The 15,441-nt window shown below is 36.0% G+C and overlaps 1 protein-coding gene across 1 annotated transcript in view; it reads left to right on the forward strand.

Annotated features, from left to right (window-relative positions):
• armc2 (armadillo repeat containing 2) overlaps positions 1-15,441 on the forward strand; it is a 55,664-nt gene that overhangs the window by 19,110 nt on the left and 21,113 nt on the right. Inside the window, exons 6-10 of the mRNA XM_088927309.1 lie at positions 1,690-1,766; positions 3,584-3,688; positions 6,597-6,772; positions 8,540-8,642; positions 12,339-12,562. Coding sequence (XP_088783435.1) covers positions 1,690-1,766; positions 3,584-3,688; positions 6,597-6,772; positions 8,540-8,642; positions 12,339-12,562 — 685 coding nt within the window. The remainder of the gene's footprint in view (positions 1-1,689; positions 1,767-3,583; positions 3,689-6,596; positions 6,773-8,539; positions 8,643-12,338; positions 12,563-15,441) is intronic.

A 15,441-nucleotide genomic window follows, 5' to 3' on the forward strand; every position in this document is an offset into this window, starting at 1 on the left:
AGTCTGAACACTCTGTGTTCTTGTAAGATCATTTTACAAATGTGCAAGTGCTCATTTGTTACATATAGAGGACCTACCAAAGTTATTTTAAATTATTAAAAGGTCAGTGCTGATGATACATTCTCCCTGCATTCATGTGGCTTTGCTCTAGGTGCTCTGGTTTCCTTCTTCAATCCAAAAGAATATTAGAAGGTTAATTAGCTTCTGGATAAATTGGTTCTGGTGTTAGTATGTGTGTGTTTGTGTCTGTGTGCACCCTGCAATGGACTTGTATCCCGTTCAGGGTGTCTCCAGACTTGCTCCCATTGCTTGCTGGCTTCTACGTGACCCTGTATTAGATAAACCATTTAGAAAATGGCTAAACAATATCTGTATGATACATGTATGTCCAAATATACATGTTGCAATCTTAAGTTTTTATTAATTTATTAAAGACTTGTTAAGGTGATCAAGAAAACAGAAGAGTAGCTTCTCACATAGTTGCAATCAATGTATGTTGTATAGGGATAATCCATAAATAACTGTAAACATAAGGCACATACTGTATACATTTATTTTGCCTCATGTTTTAAATAATGATACACCCTGCTGGCAGTGTACTTTATTAAAAGAAAACATATGCTGATTGTGAATTACAGATTGCAACAGTGACATCTAGTGAGACAAAAATGAATTCCATCCATACATTTTCTAACTAGTTTATCCAATACAGGGTCACAGGGGAGCAGCAGCAGGCACAAGGCAGCGTACACCTTGGATTGGATGCCAGTCCATCACAGGGCACACACAGACACACACACAACACACTCAGCAGTCCAGCTTCTCAGAAGCCAATTAACTTACCGGCATGTCAAGGGACAGTGGGAGGAAACTATAGCACCTGAAAGAAACCCACGTGAAAAAAGGGAGAAAATACAAACTCCATGACGATAGCCCCCCAGGAATCGAACCCATGGCCCTTAGGCTGTGAGGCAGCAATGCTAACCAGTGCATCACCATGCCACCCAAAAATGAACTAATCTTATTTCATTCGAAAAGGCCAGAGATGCAAGCTTAATGTATGAATTCCTAAAAATATGGTATTTTTTAAAATAACCTTCTCTGCCAGAAAAACATTTTTAGATTAATCTTCTTGAATGTTGCAAAAAATGCAGATGAGTGAAATCTCCTCTCAAGTATTTTCCAGTGCAGAATTTACTCTTTTCCTACCTTAGCAACAGCCAAATAAAATGCAAAACGTGTGTCAAAATCAAATCTTTTTGTATTTTGAATATCTGTATTACTTGTTGCAAGATTTGTACCTTAAACATTTATATATACTTTCGGAAGATGAGGAAGAAATTTTGCCTTAGCAAATAATTTTCATGTAATTGTGTTAGTGTTAAGGGAGTAAATCTCTTTTCAGAGTTTATCCTATGAAATTGTATGCTTATGTTATGCCTTCTAAGCCTAATAATAATAAGATGACACCAGATGACACCTGTTCGTTGAACTCCTGTTTTGTATGTGCAGTGTGTAATCTAAGAGGAAAGCTTTTTGTCTAGTTTTTCCTTTTGCTGTAATTCCCAGTACACCAAAGAGACACTGCATGGAGCGCCCTAGAGATATAGATGTCAATGGTATATCTCTTTGGCATAGCTGTAGATAAAAGAGCTTTTGACATATCTGTCCTCCTTCTTCCCTTTGCAGTGGCCCCACTAGATTCCCCAGCGGCGCGTCTTCTCGTCCGTGCAGCGCGGACAGCCGGGCAGCGGGAGGAAGGACAGGTATTGTGCACGAAAGCAATAACCCTCCTTCCTGTTGTTCCTGTGGCTCCCAAAGGCCTTGTTCTGAATTGGGGTGGTAGTGATGGGTAAGGGGAATGATCATGTTTTTAAATCTGTAGAATCTACAGTATTTGGCCTTGACATTTGAGGCTGCACCTCAAAGGGTTGGATTATTTCATAATAATATTAAATTAAAAGATTTAGAGACAGTGCTGTTTTTTTTCTTGCTAATACTTTCCTTGTCATTGACTAGAAATTAACTGATTGTCTAAAAGTGATTATGGAAATTCAGTTTCACTTATGTCTTTATCACGTAGCTATTTTACTCAAGATATAAATTTAGTCTGCTGTAGTAACACTTTGAATAAATAAGACCTATTCAGCACTTTAAGGGCACATGATAGAAGACTGAAGCCAAGTAATGCTTAGCCTGTTCTCCTCAGAACTGTTTTTTGGTCATAAATGGTGTTATTGGATTTGTATTTGTGTTCAACCGTAAGCTATTTGCAACTAAAACCACTGAGCTGTTGCTATGTGTGTCAAACTTACCTGCTAAAAGTAGCAGCCAATAAATGAAACTGTACGCCACCAACTTTTTCCTGCAACTACAGTACTAGGCAGATATGCAAATGTTTAATTTTGTATATGCAGAAAACAACCAATCGGAGACAGATCTGTTAGGTGACCTTTTATTCTGAAATTAAACTTCCTCTACAGCAGATTATTTTAAGAAAATGAACTTCTGAACTGTAAACTTTGGAAAATCTGAAAGGCAGGCATTTTTATGCTGTGTGTGTTTGAATGACCTTAAAATATTTTGAAAGAGTGTTCTTGTTATATTCATGTGTATGGTGTTTTTTGAGGGTAGATATTTTTGAGGTGGGTTATCCTGTTTTTTTCCTGTTTTAAAAATTACATTACATCTCAGGCACATTCCTGCTGCTTCTCCTTGAGCAGTGCCTGAGCAATCCATCCCTTCCTTTCTTTTTGCATTAGATTCCTTGCCAACACCATCTGCCCATTCCAGCTCATCCAGAATTGTGTGGTTCGGCTCGTCATTTTTCTTCCTTTGTTTTCTCATTTGACTCCATTATTCTAGTTCCTCTACTGGCTCTTCGTAGCCAATTCAGAATTTTAGTTCTCGTCTGCCATTATTTCAACCATTTTGTGCCTGTCTTTTACTTCTCTCGTCTCTCACCATCATCTTCTAAATGCCCCGACCTCTTCACTTCTTCTCTGCCAGAGGTCTTCATTCTCCTGATCCAGAGCCCATTCATTCTCCACCCTCCCCCTCGGGATTGACTACCTACACAAATCATTCCCCAGTCAACTTAAGGCACCTATTCGTTATTCATGTGTTTAAGACAACAATGAAATAGCTCTCAGCTTGCAGCTACACCTTTCAGTAGCTCTAATAAATTGCACAGTTAACTATTCTAAATCAATGGTAATGTAACTTGCTAATTGTACTGACTATAAAAAGATATACACACATGTGTTCACATTGCTTCTTTGTAATCACGATATTTGTATACTGTTTTAACTCTTTTGTTTTTAAATGTTCCTTATGTTGCTTATCCTGTTTGGGCTAGTTTCATGATCATTTTACCTTACCTACACAATTGTTACTTGTGCTGACACTAAATGAAGTAAATCTTCAGTATTGTAGTGTATGTGCCTCTGAGAGCCTCTAGCGTGTTTGCTAAGAAAATAAGTACAAATAGTGTATGCTGGCTCAGTCTCCGTTGTTGAGTCTTGAATGCAACAGTGCATGATCAGATGTTAATCTGTTCTTTCATAATTGCATTAAAACATAGGATCAAATAATGGACCTAGAACAACTGAAGATGAATCTGAGGAAAGCTTCGTTTGGAAATCTAGGATCTTTCCTGTTCTCCAGGAGCTTGAATCACCTAGCCATGGTATGTATTTTTCTGAAAATTAGTGTAAGAGGGAAACAAAAAAGTTAAAAAGTGCAAAAAGCTATTCTTTTCGAACAGTATTCTGTATTCATCTTTGGTATTCAACGGTATTTGCAACTCATGTTTCTGTAGATGCTGTACATGCTGTAGATTTTGTATTGAAGTTATAATTGACTTTCCTCGGGTATCGTTTTAGATATACTGTACTACCTTGGCGTTTCTTCTGTGGAGTTTTAAATGTGCTGCTACTGTATGTCATTCTGCTTCCATGTTGGTGCTTTGTGTCTTTACTGTCTAGGTTATTATTTGTGTAGAAATATGTTTTTTAATACCCAGAATTAAATAAGAGAAGTTTAAATTTGGCTCTTTGAGACATCCAAAGCACATACAAACTGTGCCCGTACCTGTTTTTGTTACCATACAATACACCCCAATAAGCCAATGGTGTCATATTTCCCATAGTAATTAATTTTAAGGTGTGTTCGCAGATTTTGATAATGAGTTTAAGTTTCACATTTTTAGAACAGGAATGAAAGTGTATTAATAGAGAAGGTTGTGGGCGAGAAAGAGTAAAAAATAAGAATACTAAAAATAGACTAATAGGGCCCAAGCAACAGATGCTCTCATTTGGCATATGCTTTAGGCCCTGTCCAAGCACTGTCAATTCGTGATTGGAGTTGTGTCATTGAGTCACTGGGATTCTACAAGCAGCAGGAAGTGTCAGGCTGAGTGCCTGGGCCTACAACTACAGAAACTGTCAGCTTTCAGTGCAGCAGCAACCCCCAAGACTTGTTAGGAACCAATCCATTTGTGCTTCTTTCAGAGAAAGAGGCATCAATTTTTTAAACAATATTAATTCTGCTGTGGGTGCTGTGGGGCATCCATAGCTGATGGATTTGGAAGCATTTTTCGATGAGAGTGTGCATAGAAAAATGGTAACCTTTAAAATTCTCATGAGATGACTTTCAGCCTTCTACTGCCTGTGTTTACTTACTATTAAATTAAATATATTTTAAAAAGATTTCATAAATCTAGGTCACTGCTGAGATGTGTTCAGGGGGGAGGTTAGTGTCGGAAAACAGAATGTGATGGTTGTGAATTTTTAAGTCAGTTTAAACTTGAATTAAATATTTATCTTTGTGAAAATTACTTTTGATGTTGACACAGAGCTCATGCATTAATGACTGTGCATATTACCACTAGAAATCTTAGCTGCCAGTTCCTTTATGTAGTCAGATTTTGATTAAGTGGTGGAAAAAATAGGTTTCCCAGTGGATTCCTTTCTATAATGGAATTTGACAAAAAAATTAAAGGTGTTCCCCTGAATACAGTGTGCAGAATTTCCACTGTTTTGCTCATTTTCACCACTAAAAATTTTTGGTTCTGAACCTTTAGTGTGCTCAAGACAAAAATAAAAACCCAAATATTATTATAAGGGGAGTTGAGATACATCCAGTCAGATGTATCAAAAGTGGTGGGATGTTCAAACTTTGTACAGTGGCAAATGGTGGACTGTGCAAGTTTGGCCTTTTGAACTGTAGATTGAAATGAAACAGCTGCACACAAGGCCTGTTGTAATCAATTTTCAAAAACAATTTCCAAAGAATGACCATCTTCTGCCCTGAACCATGAGTGAAGTCTACAAGGCACTGACCTGCTCAATCGTCTGAGAAGTAGAAGAGCTGTGCAGTAATGCAGCAAGGCCTGTAACAACTGATAGATGATGTACAGTATGAGTGAGCACATGATTGATGTCAGACATTACTCAATTAATCCCACAAGTGTTATGTTGGATCCTTGGAAGGCCAGTCCAACATTTCAGCATCTTGTCAAAGGAGCGCCTGTGTAACACAGAAATGCTCTGTGGAGGTGACCGTTCTTATATTGGAAAATGACCTGTCTGCTCACTAGCCTTCCTCCTCATCCTGGGTTTCATGTATTAGCAGTGTCAGATCATGCCTGGTGTGAGAAGAGTTCTCGAGGCTCCAAGAACTCTCTCAATGTCCAAAGCTCCTCAGATTGTCTCAATTTAAAATTTGAACTTGTGGATGTTAACACATCGCTTCTCTCTCGCTTCAGCACATCTTGCTGAAGATTACTGCACTCAGTAACTGTAAAAGTTCAAGCTTTATGTTCATTTTTGCAATATTTCTTTTGATAATAGAAAACTTTGCAGTATATATAAATATAGTATATTCATACAGGTAAATGTGTTTTTTGTTATCAGTGAATAAGGTAGACTGGGTTCTGATCCAAATTCATTATTTTTAATTAGAAATAATATTAACAACCTGCACCATCATTAAAAATGTCCTATACATATATTATACGTATACGTATATATTCCTATACATATACTGTATAAATTGTTGATAAAGGATTTGTTGCATCATTTCTTTCAAGGGGATTTTATTAGATTTTATTGCATCTATTGCTCTAGATGACCTGGATAATAGTCAAACTCTTCTGAGTTTAACAATTTATGAATGTCCTTCATACCAAATAAACTGTTCAGCACTGGTAATGTTGTTCCTTCTAGAATAACAAAACAGTTTCATTAGTAATCTTAATAAACTTCATTACACTTTCTACCATACTGTATTAGTAGCGATTCAGCAGCAATATAATCTAAATAGTATTTAGACAACATATTCTCAAGTATACAAGTACAATACAAGTAAGTACAGTATGTAATGCCCATAAGAAATTGAACTGTAACAAAGTTAATTATGAAAAAATGCAAGTATTGTAAGTCCAGAAACCTCCAGAAAAAAATACAACAGAAATGTTAAGATTTTTTTATTCCTGGTTTTTACAACTGATTGTTTTATCTTTACATGTGTAGTTGTGTGTGATCTGTAATTTTGTATTGTATATCTTCTTAATAAGAATGTTGTTTTCTATTTAGGCAATAGTTTGGAGCAGCTGTGTGATGCCTGTGATAGACTACACCGTATTCTGGATGAGAGCAACCTGCTGGGCAGAAAGTGCAGGAGAAGAGCAATTTTGCTGAAAACTCTGTTTAAATTGATTGATATGGGCTCAGACCAGCTTAATCTACAGCTTACCAAACTGATTCTGGCTGTAAGTCTTGTTTCCTTGATTATAGTACACAATATGTTGGAGAGTTTGTTGGGGAATTAAAATAATCGGTATGCTACATAAATTGGCATTAATACCAGTACTCTTATAATTTTTTAGATGTTTAAAATAAGAGTTGAATAATTCAAATAAATACATCTCCCAAACTGCACTACAAGTTCTCCGCAGTAGATCTAAGGATTCGATCTTTAAAAAGCTGCAGTTTTTTTAACCTTAGAAAATACACTGTACCCACAACATTTGTTCGTAGTCCTGATGAAATAGGAATAAAAAGCATCATATAACAGAATGATTGATGGATCTTGATAACAAATTGTATACTAAAATTGTAATCGTTTTTCTCAGAGAAAAGCCATGTTTGTCATAAATAATTTAAGACCAAAAAAAACGAAATCCTGCAGGTAGTATTTTCCAGACAAGTACTTGAATCATTTCAATTTGAATGCTATTATTTACACCCCTTGTAATTAGTATGTTGTAAAAGCTCCTATGGCAGGGATCCTATAGTGTGCTGTGAGGCTGTGGCACTTCTGCGGGGAGATTTTAGACCTTTTGGTTTGTACATTTTCAACCAGGTTTGAGCTTCTTTGAACCAGAAGGTTAGCTACAATGTTCTGTTACATGATGATGCAAGCTAGAACTGAATGCTTGCTACTCCGTGTGTTTTCTCCTTTACCCAAGGGAAACAGGAAACATTTGGAGGCCTCTAAATTCTTCTGGAGGCTTCCTTTACACTTCCAGAGAGCAAAATTCTATTGTAGTTTTTTTTCCATTGAATTTAAAGGAATACTTAGAGATTTGTATAAATATGACCCTCTTGTTTTCTAGAATTCAGTTATGTATGACAAATAGGGTGGCATAGCGGTGCTGTAGTTAGGATTTCTACCTCGGAGTGTTAGAATCCTGGGTTCAATTCCTAGGGTGCTCTCTGCGTGGAGTTTGTAGGTTCTCCTAGGTACTCAAGTAGGTAGTTTGTAGGTTTTGTCTAGGTACTCAAGTTTTCTCCCACAGACCAAAGACATGCTAGTACAGTAGGTTAACAGACGGAATGGTGGTAGAAACAAATAGAAAGAATGGAAGAAATGGCTGTATTTTTCGGCTTGAAGATTATTTTCTTTGTATTGCAGCAGTGTGTCTTCCTCTTATTCTGCATTAAATGAGTAACAAGTGGGAAGCATGAGCTAGTGACAACATTCTTTGTGAGCTAAGCTTTACAGTGACATGGGACTCTGAACCTGTAACAGATTGGATATTTGATGTAATAGTATTGGAAACAGAATACTGTTTCTTTTCTGTATATCTAAAGGTATTGTCATTTTGATTATACCTCATTGAAGGAAATCAAAATATCCAATTTCATTCTGCAGTTTCAAGTGATTATGTATTAGATGAAATTCCTTCCATAGAAATGTTTAATAAAGCTTACACAGTAAATATACTGTACTGCACATTTTTTAAAAATAGTAACTTTACACAAGATGGAATGATATTCAGCTTGTGATGGACAGATGTGTTTTGAATAAAGAAGTTAGAAAATGGATGGATGAAAGACAGATAAATTAACATTGACATATGACAACTTATTTTAATAATATTTTTAAGACACATTATCCAGTTTGTAACTCCTTGTGCTATATTGTGTTTTTTGTTCCTGTTTCATAGGATGGTGTGAATGCAATTGAAAAGCACTGTATTTAAGTGTACAGTGTACATGGGAACTAACTGGAGATATATTTTTTTCATTTTCAGCTCAGTGTCACTGGAAATAATCTCCTGAATGTTTGCAAACTTATATTTAAAATCAGCAGGAGTGAGAACAATGACAGTCTTTTCCAAAACAGTTCTATAATAGGTAAGAGCTTAGTTTGTGGTCTGTAACAGATCTTTAAAGGAAATGTTTTTGCTTATAATAGAAGCTTTGATCTTTTTCTTTTTGGTAACCAAGTTCATATTATAGTTTCATTGTTTTTTCTCTACTATAATAGTTCTGGGACCAACTTACCTAACAGGGCCCCAGTCTGAGTTACTGTAGAGCCCAACTTTCTTTAGTTTCCCTTTCCTTCTGATATAAATTACCTTTTCAGTGTTGTAGATTGAGTGTATCTGAGATTTAGATGGTAATCAGTTTATTTAAAACCACATCACACAAACTGATTTATTTAGCTATTATTTGTGATATCCCCTCTGTAAGTGTGTGCCATAAAATGTGTTGGATTCTGGAATAAACTACGTGTCAAAGTCATGGCTCCAAAATATAACTCGTATTTTGCAAGATGGGAGTTTATTTTGCAAGATATACTCCCATATTTATTCATATAAGATGAAAGGATTGACCTTTAACCTACCTGCTACATCAGTACAGTATATCTTTAAAATATACATATATATTTTTAGAAAATAACATATACAGATTTTGTGTATTGATAGCATGTTTTGGCATCGTTTTGATTAATGTCCTTTCATGACTCATGACAGCGATACACTTGAGTAACTATTGCCTAAGCATTAAATCGCTTCATTAGTGAGAGAGTCAGTTGGGCACAGGTGTTGAAGTGGAATGAAAACTGAAACTGTTTTATTGGATAATATGAGCTAGCTTCTTGAAATTTTAGTGACATATCTAGCCTGCCTTTCTTTTCATGTTTGTGTAAAAACAGTGAAATGAAAGACCTTTGAAATTCTAAGTACTGTAACTTTTTCACAACTGCAAACTGTAGAAACAAATATCTTAAGCTGCATGCTTCAACAAACTTTGCTATTTAACTTGCTAAATACATTTGCTGAATTACATAAAAATAGTTAGATATTGGAATTTATTTAGAATATATGCTGTGGTTTTATTATGCTGAAACTTTGGTGTTTCCTATTTTGCCTTTTCAATTTTTCCATTTAAAATTGTCAGATGTGCCTCTTATTTTGATCTTAAGTGCACTTTCTTATGATTTATATTTTCACTGTCTTATTTTTCTGGCAGTATTTATGCCACATAATATAATAATACTGATTGGCTCCTGAACATTGACTTTTTCTTTTTAAACCATTCCAGTTTGTCTTTAGCTTTAGTTTTGGGTCTTTATCCTACTGGAAGGGGATTCTTTCCCAAGTCCCATGTCTCTTGCAGACTGCAGCAGGTTTTCCTCCCGGATTTCATGATACTGATACAGCCACCACCATGCTTCACCGCAGGGATGGTGTTCTCAGGATTATGTTCACTGTTATGCTTGCACCAAAGTTAATGCTTATCATTGAGGCTAAAAAGGTCAATTGTGGTCTCGTCAGACTATAGAATGTTCTTCAGCTTGGTCTCAAGAGTCTTCCACATGCCTTCTGACAAAGTATAGTCGCGTTTTGATGTGTGTTTTTTGTCGCTCTCCAATGAAGCCCAATTTTGCGAAGCACCCAGGCAATTGTCATATGCACAGGTTCTCCTATTGCAGCCATGGAAGGGTGTAATTGCTTTTGAGCGGTCACAAGTTTCTGGGCAGCCTCCCTCCTTCTCTGCTCTTCTTGCCTGGATACTCAGTTTGTGAGGACACCCTGTTCCTAATTAACTGTGGGACCTCCCAGGGATAGGAACACAATATGTATCCTGAACTCATGAGAAACACTCTAATTGCACACAGGTGGACTTCAATCAACAAATGATGTGACATTTGGTTACACCAGAGCCTATTTAGGTGTGTCATAGTCAAAGGGGGTGAATACTTATGTTATCACTTATTTTCTGTTTCATAATAATAATTGATTTAGGAGGATCTGTAGAATTTTGTTATCAGTTTCACATTATAGAGTATGTTGTGTTGATCAATGGCAAAAAAATCCCAAATACATTGTGATTTTATATTGTAACACAGTTAAATGTGAAAAGCCCAATGGGGCTGAATACTTTTAATAGACACTGTATGAGTGAACATAAGGTTTATTCTTTTGTATTTAGCTTAAAATTGTAAGTTGTTGGACCGTAGACGTGGGGTTTCTTAAATTTAAATTAAATATGTTGTGATCAAAGTTCCCCTTCCTAAATATAAAATTAAATATAAAAAGAAAATTGCATCAGAACCACTTCCCCTTGTCTGTTCTCTAATAAACTGGGTAGAGAAATACCCAGGGTCCTGAGTATGGTCATTAACCACTTTTACCATTTGAAGTCTGCACAAGGGAGATCCCCATAAGAACACCTGTTCCCTTCTGTCATGCTTTATTTACTGTAGTCCACTGTATAATGAAGCAGTTATTCTTTGGCTGTGTATTGTGGTCTGTAGTTTGCTCTCTATTATTAAAGATTTCAGATTTTTATCTCTTATAGTGTATATACAGATTCTGAAACATTTGATTCTTCTGGTCTATGTTAATGTGCCTGCAGATCATTTCAGATATACAGTACAGTGCTACACTGCCAGCTCTTTTCTCTTGCTGTCTTTTTAGATAAGACTGTACCCACTAATATTAGATTCATTACTAAATTCATAAATTATCTAGTGTTAGAAGCCCCTTAAAAACCATAATTATCTGTTAGCGTCAAGGCTGCTAGTTCTGTCATTTGGTTTAAGAGCTGCTAGCATTTAGATATAAACATTTAATGGTGGTTTTACTTGAAGAGCTGTTTCTCATTATATTTGATTTCCCAGATGTGGCTTTGCTGGATTATCCACCTCCATTCTGGTATAAATGCTTCTAGACCTCTCTATAGATTATTGCTCCCAGCAGATTGGTCTCTGTGATAGTGAATGTAGAGGCTTAGTTTAAAGCCACCTACTGGAGTGAAAATTAGATTCACCTGGCTTAATTGATTAATTGGCATCCAGTGTGAATATAATTCCACAGGTGGAAAAGACTATACAGGATATAATTGCCTCTGTGGGTTGCTGGTTAGGACAAAGGCTAAAGTCTGTGCCTAAGCTCTTGCAGGAATGGGAGAGAGTGAGAGCTCTGAATTGAATGTAAACAGTCTAGTTCCCACAGGTGTAGTTTTTGTGGCTCCTGTGCTGTTCCAACAGAAGACAAATGTGCAGTCTTTTGTGTCAGAAAGGGTCTAATAGGAGAGTGTGAAAGAAGAATTTAGATTAAGGATTTCTGATGATTACTGAAAGAAAGATCCAGAGTGATCTATAGCTCATTGTTTTGGGTAAACTTTTCCAGTATTTTGTTTATAAGACTCCAGTGTCTCATTATGAAAGATGATTAGTACTGATTGAAGTGCAGGTGTAAGACTGGATGTAAAGGGTTAAGACGAGTTAAGTGCACAGTGTCTGAGTAGAAAAGTGACAAGGTGTCTTCCTATCTTTAGTCACAATGTTCTTGTGCGCGGTCAAGTAAGACCATAAACACCCATGTTACCTTAGGCATGATGTGTAGAATTGATGTGTGATTGAATAACTCTGTCTTTACTTTTTACTCAAAAAGATGGAATTGGAAAATGAAAGCTGTTGATTAAATTCTCTCATTAGTACTTTCACAAAAAAAGCTCGCCTTTGTGTTTTATCTTATTTTTGCTATATACCTGCAAAGCCTGTGTTCAAGTGGATGCGTTTGTGATCCTCTTTCACAGATTCTTTGCTATCGGTCCTCTGCTCTGAAAACATCTTCTCTGTTGCCGAGGCCCTCCTGTACTGCATGGGCACTTTGAAATTCCTCTCCGGAAACAGCTCGCTCCTCAAGCTCCTCCAGAACAAAGGTGCTGTCAGTATTTTGCTGCAGCTGACCATGAAGCTCAATGATGCAAACAGGCTGGACAAAACAAACTTCACCATCTCAGGACACATTCTGGTTCAGGTACTGTATATCACAACATAACATACACATATTCATATTTCATAAAAAATGGCATGAGGATTGATTGATTAACTGCTGTTTATTGCTGTTGTATTTGCAAGATGGTAATTGGGTGTTCATTAGAATTAATGTTTTTCAGAGTTTTATTTCCTTTTCAATAGAAGAAACTAAAATGATTAATCTGATCTTTTTGAACCTGACTCAGTGTTGGTTTTATGATCCAGACTGTTGCAGTATACTGAGTACTTCCCAAAGAAAATACCTGTGTACTTTACTACAGGTTTTCAATTCTAACAAAAACTTTTTAAAATGCATTTTTTTTAATTTTATCGGAGGAAGCTTAGTCTCAGAAAATAACAAATATACTTATTTTAATTTAGAAATTGTCATAAAGTGTAGAGATACTTTGTAGTGTTATCATGGGACAAAAAAACTGTACATTCAATCAGATGCAAATTGTGCAAACCTTTAAAATAAACGTTTTAACTATAGCAAAATTTGACAAAGTATAGAAATAAAGGATATTACCTGTGAATGGAAGCTAACGCCATTCCACACTGAAAAAGGCCCATGTTAGAAATCTGCTTTTAATAATTATTTAAATGATGAGAGCAGCACTGATACGGAACCAGTAGAGAGCAGAACAGCACTGTGTGTCATGAGCCCAGATACATTTATAGTACTAGTAAGACAGAGTGATCTGAGAACTTGATATGGATATAAAGGTATGAGATAATGTAGTTTCTTCTTGTGATGCCCTGTGGCAGACACCCTCATGGACTTAGTTCTGAAATAAGATAGCTCAAGGGACAGTCCTACAACAAAATTGAAATTGACATGTTCACTGTATGATCTATTCTGACTAAAGGTGGTTGGCAAGAGTGACTTGTCAGCCCTGGAGTTTGTAACATAGTCAGGTGTAAAGAGCTGAATCCCTTAGTCCACTAGTTAAGTGTTTTTTTCATTGTAGCTTCTATATTCTTTTATGAAAAAAGAACATTTAGGAAAAAAAGAGAGCTGAAGCACTATGCTGTAATGGTGCAGTCTGGTTAACTGTTTCACTTCCTGCTTCTGCTGAGATTATGATTGTTATTAGATTAGGCTACATGGATAGCCTACTGATTTTTCTGCTTTGTAAATTAGTGCTGGTTTAGCCATGGATAAAAGTAGTCAAAGTAGTCAGTCACTGTGATGTCAGGGTACTTAAACTTCTATAATGAATAAAACTAACTATATGAACTTAATGAACCACCTTAAGTACCCTATAAGCTATTAACATTGTAAAATATTTTGCTTTCTGTGCCAAAGAAATTATTCGGACAGCTGTTTTTGTCTGATTTGTTCTTTGAATTGCATTAGTTAGATACCATTAAGTAGGCAGACAAAAATCTCGCATTACAACCTTGAGAGGCACGAGACCTCCTGTTCACTGGCCTGTTTCTATTTCTTACTGCAGACATTAGAAATTGCTCACAGATGTTACAGCCTTCCAGGGTTTAACAATTTCTTTCCAAAACGAAAGGGTTAATGGATGCTGACCTTACAATGTCTAGGGGCCTTTGTTTCAATGTTTATAGGTTTGTGAAATGAAAGGGAAGCTACTGGGGTACTGTAGTCTAAATGTTTTACTGGCTCTTTTATTGACTTGCATTGTTCTCGTTTCTGCTAAAATAACTCTTTTGTGTAACCCTCTGATTATCAAATGGTCTATCATTGACTTTCTAGCTCCATATCTCCTCATTTTGTTTTTTTAAATGTCATAAACTCTTCGATTATGTAATAACCCCAGCTGCGTCTTGTCAGAGTATTAAATGGTTCTAAAAGAGCTACTGAAGTGGTAAAGAAAACCCCGTAGTGAGCAGGTGAGTGTTTTTCCTTGTACTGTAGGTGGTGCATTAGTGAGTTTAGTGACCTTAGTTAAATCACTTTACAATATGTGCTGTGGCAGGTGGGTTTGTGGTGTTATTTTTAAGTGTGACAGAACAGTATGTTCTTCAAGTCTTTAGTGTGGCTTTGTGATAACAGATTCAACAGACCTTTGTTCAGAGCTGCTGTTGTTGCATGATGCTGCCTTAGATCAGCGGCATACATAAAAAACACCACACACTGTTTTGTGTCAACGTAGTGCTCGCCATTTGCTCAGTAAACATAAAATGTGTGTTTCTTAGATTAGAGGTGCAAAGTCATTTGTTTGATTAAGTACGTAAATAATATACAGATCTTTGTGGTATAAGGATTTTGTTGTAGGGGTTGCAAGAAAGGGAGTAGATTAGATTAAAATGTGAGAAGTGCTCATACAGCAATGCATTGGAAAAAACTGTTGTTATAAAAGTGTCTATTTTAAATGTAACATAAATTATATGATAAAATATATTATTCAAGTGTTATAAGAAGAAAGGAATATGGATTATAACTAGGAAAATAAAAAAAACTGCTGTCTCTAGCAGAGTGTATTTTATTTTGGATTAAAACCGAATAAGTAGAGGTTCTTCTTTCCCAGAACCTTATCATTTCATACTAAACAGTCAACAGATAGACAGGCTGCCAGTTCTGTTGCGAAAGATGTTGCCTGGTTAAATATGTGACTGAAATATTGGAACAGTTCACAGTTATCTGTGTATGTTTCTGTTCCTGTGATCAGTTTACATGATTTTATTTTAATAGAATGGGTCAAGCTAATTGCTTTACATGCAATAAACTGCATGTACAGTGCTGAGAAAGTTTTTGAACCTACATTTTTGAAGATAAATGTAGACGTTTTGTAGTCTTACCATGATAGCTTTCTTGGATCAAAACTAGTCATTGTGTAAAAATCCAGTAGGGTTAATAGTAACCTGTTCCATGTCTCTTGAAACAAAATAATGTATAAATTAAACAAA

This window comes from Atractosteus spatula, chromosome 2 (assembly GCF_055471065.1).
Source record: "Atractosteus spatula isolate fAtrSpa1 chromosome 2, fAtrSpa1.hap1, whole genome shotgun sequence".
Classification (NCBI taxonomy): domain Eukaryota; kingdom Metazoa; phylum Chordata; class Actinopteri; order Semionotiformes; family Lepisosteidae; genus Atractosteus; species Atractosteus spatula.